Source organism: Rhagoletis zephyria, unplaced genomic scaffold (assembly GCF_001687245.7).
Source record: "Rhagoletis zephyria isolate East Lansing unplaced genomic scaffold, Rhagoletis_zephyria_1.1 Rzeph_scaffold_46173, whole genome shotgun sequence".
Taxonomy (NCBI): Eukaryota; Metazoa; Arthropoda; class Insecta; order Diptera; family Tephritidae; genus Rhagoletis; species Rhagoletis zephyria.
The window spans coordinates 104-2326 of NW_016203228.1; the positions used below are offsets into that span (position 1 = coordinate 104).

The window sequence follows — 2223 nt, forward strand, 5'->3', positions numbered from 1 at the left end:
TAACAATCGATGGACAAACAGAGCTACCAGCACACAGTTTAACTAATTTTAATATTCGTAAAGAACGTGGATTCAAAGATGTAAATGTATTTAACTGACATAACCAGCTCTGAGCAAACTACGCAGCCGCCATTTAATTTCCCAAACCAAAGGTTGTCTGCATAACACCGACCACTACGGTCGGTTTTATTTAAATTGGAATAATGGCAAGCCTTGGTTTCATCACTTTTCCTATTCTGTTATTATTTGACATACGTAAATATTGTAATTCTTGTCCTCTTTTTGCCAGAAAAAGTTTAACAAAATTTGACCCCAGTTTAATACAATTTTGTCATTTTGCGATACTTGAAAGTATTTCTTCCTGTTTAGAAGAAAAGTAAATAGTGTGTTGATATAGAAGCAAACACTAGAACGAAATCGAAAAAGGAAAATATGCAACCTCTAAATTCGAGCCTACTTTCATAACTGATTACTAGAGGCCATTGTGTTTATAGCCTATTCGTTCGGTAGCCACAAACAAAACCTCCAGAAGTCATGAATTTGCAGTCACTATTCAGGGATTTCAACCCAAGGTAAGAGGTATTTTGTTAGAACTTATTTGCTCAGCCTAATTTGGATTGCGCAGATATTGTTGCCCGTCCGAAGGTTGTTTCTCCATAGATGTATGTATGTAGATATGAAATCCTACGTGTATTTTTTTTTTATTCATAAAACCAGCAAGTTCATTGTGCACTGCAGTTTACTCACATTTGTAACACTATTCGCGCTCCGTTTGGACGGTTATATAGGTAAGATCTCTTAAAGCTAATAACAGACATTATCTGAAGATGAACTCTTCCTTCTTAGATTGGCCGTATTGGGCTATCTTTACACCGCTATGGATTTGGAAAGGAATCGCTGTGTTAGGAGCGGCAGTCGGAGCTGTAGTTTGGTGCCGATACCCACACTATCGGTAGTGCTCTTAGTCTTCCTATTTTGTGTCACTTGTTCTTAATTATGTTCTTAATTTTTAGACTTGAAGGGGACTCATATACTCAATTCAAAGCTATGCTTATTTCTCTTTCGCTGCATCTCATATTACTTATGTTTGAGCTACTCGCTTGCGACAAACTCAGCTCAGGACGTCATCTATGGGTATTAGTGTTCATACCGTTGATTTTTGGATCAGTGGCCAGCGTGGGCGCTTGCGTTTGGGCTGTTAAACATGACCGTTCTTTTGAACTGGAGCTATTTTTAGCAGTTAATGCATTGCAGTTCGTCTCATTACCTCTTAAATTAGACCAATTCGTATACTGGAATTGGGAAGTTGTGTTTGTCCCCATGTGGATTGTGATCTGTCTGAGCTTAGTCAGTAAGTTTTAAGCATTGAAAATTGTTCCAAAAAAATTTTAGTAAATGGAAACGTTTCAGGTGTGCTTTACAATGTAATCTTTTGCGGTATTATGATGCGTACACCAGAGATATCACTGCAACAAAAGAAGGCTGCACTCAATGCAGCGGTGGGAAATATTTGCACTGTCTTGCCATTGCTCTGTTTTCAAGTATGACGTATAATTTATAAATTTCTTTATATGTATCTAGATTCAACTCGTATCTCGTATTTATTTTTTTAGGTGGTGATTTGTGATAAGCTGGAAGGGGAACTGAAGTTTCCCTATATTGTTGTATTCAGCCCATTGATGGTATCTATCTTCGCATTGATTGTATTGAGCTTTAGTGCAAAGGGTGGAAACAAATGGTGGTTTGGCATACGCAAATCTTTCAGTCAGTTTCTTCTCTCGGCTATGCCTTTCCTACAAGAATACGGCAATATATCTTATCACACTGATCGGTCTGCGGCTGCTCAATCGGTTCCTCTGGACACCTCTACCAGCACATTGCATATGGGCGACTTTAATAAGCATGACAAGAAAAGCAAAAAGGGAGCTAAGAATGATAGTATGAAGCCGGTTGTACCTATCATCAGTATTGATATGCCCGATTAAGTAAATTGCCCAAAAAACAATGCGCTTCAACATAGCTACTCTAGCTAAGCTTAAGGGAACTGAAACTATTAGAATTTAAATTATATATACATAGGTACATAAGTAAATAATGATGCTATAGGTGTATACATAAATAATAATGCTATAGCGTAGATTATCATTATTTAAGCAATTTTTTTTAAACCTACAGATTTTGCAGAAATTATTAGATAATAACTCAAAAAAGCACACTTTTACA

At 36.9% G+C, this 2223-nt stretch overlaps 1 protein-coding gene across 1 annotated transcript; it reads left to right on the forward strand.

Annotated features, from left to right (window-relative positions):
• Nucleotides 1-294: 294 nt before the first annotated feature.
• Nucleotides 295-2080, forward strand: LOC108355486 (transmembrane protein 185B-like). The gene is made up of 6 exons (XM_017606647.1): nucleotides 295-572; nucleotides 718-788; nucleotides 847-952; nucleotides 1014-1351; nucleotides 1411-1541; nucleotides 1614-2080. The coding sequence occupies exons 1-6, from the start codon at nucleotides 535-537 to the stop codon at nucleotides 1983-1985; spliced, it is 1056 nt and encodes a 351-aa protein (XP_017462136.1). The 5' UTR covers nucleotides 295-534; the 3' UTR covers nucleotides 1986-2080.
• The last annotated feature ends 143 nt before the right edge of the window (nucleotides 2081-2223 follow it).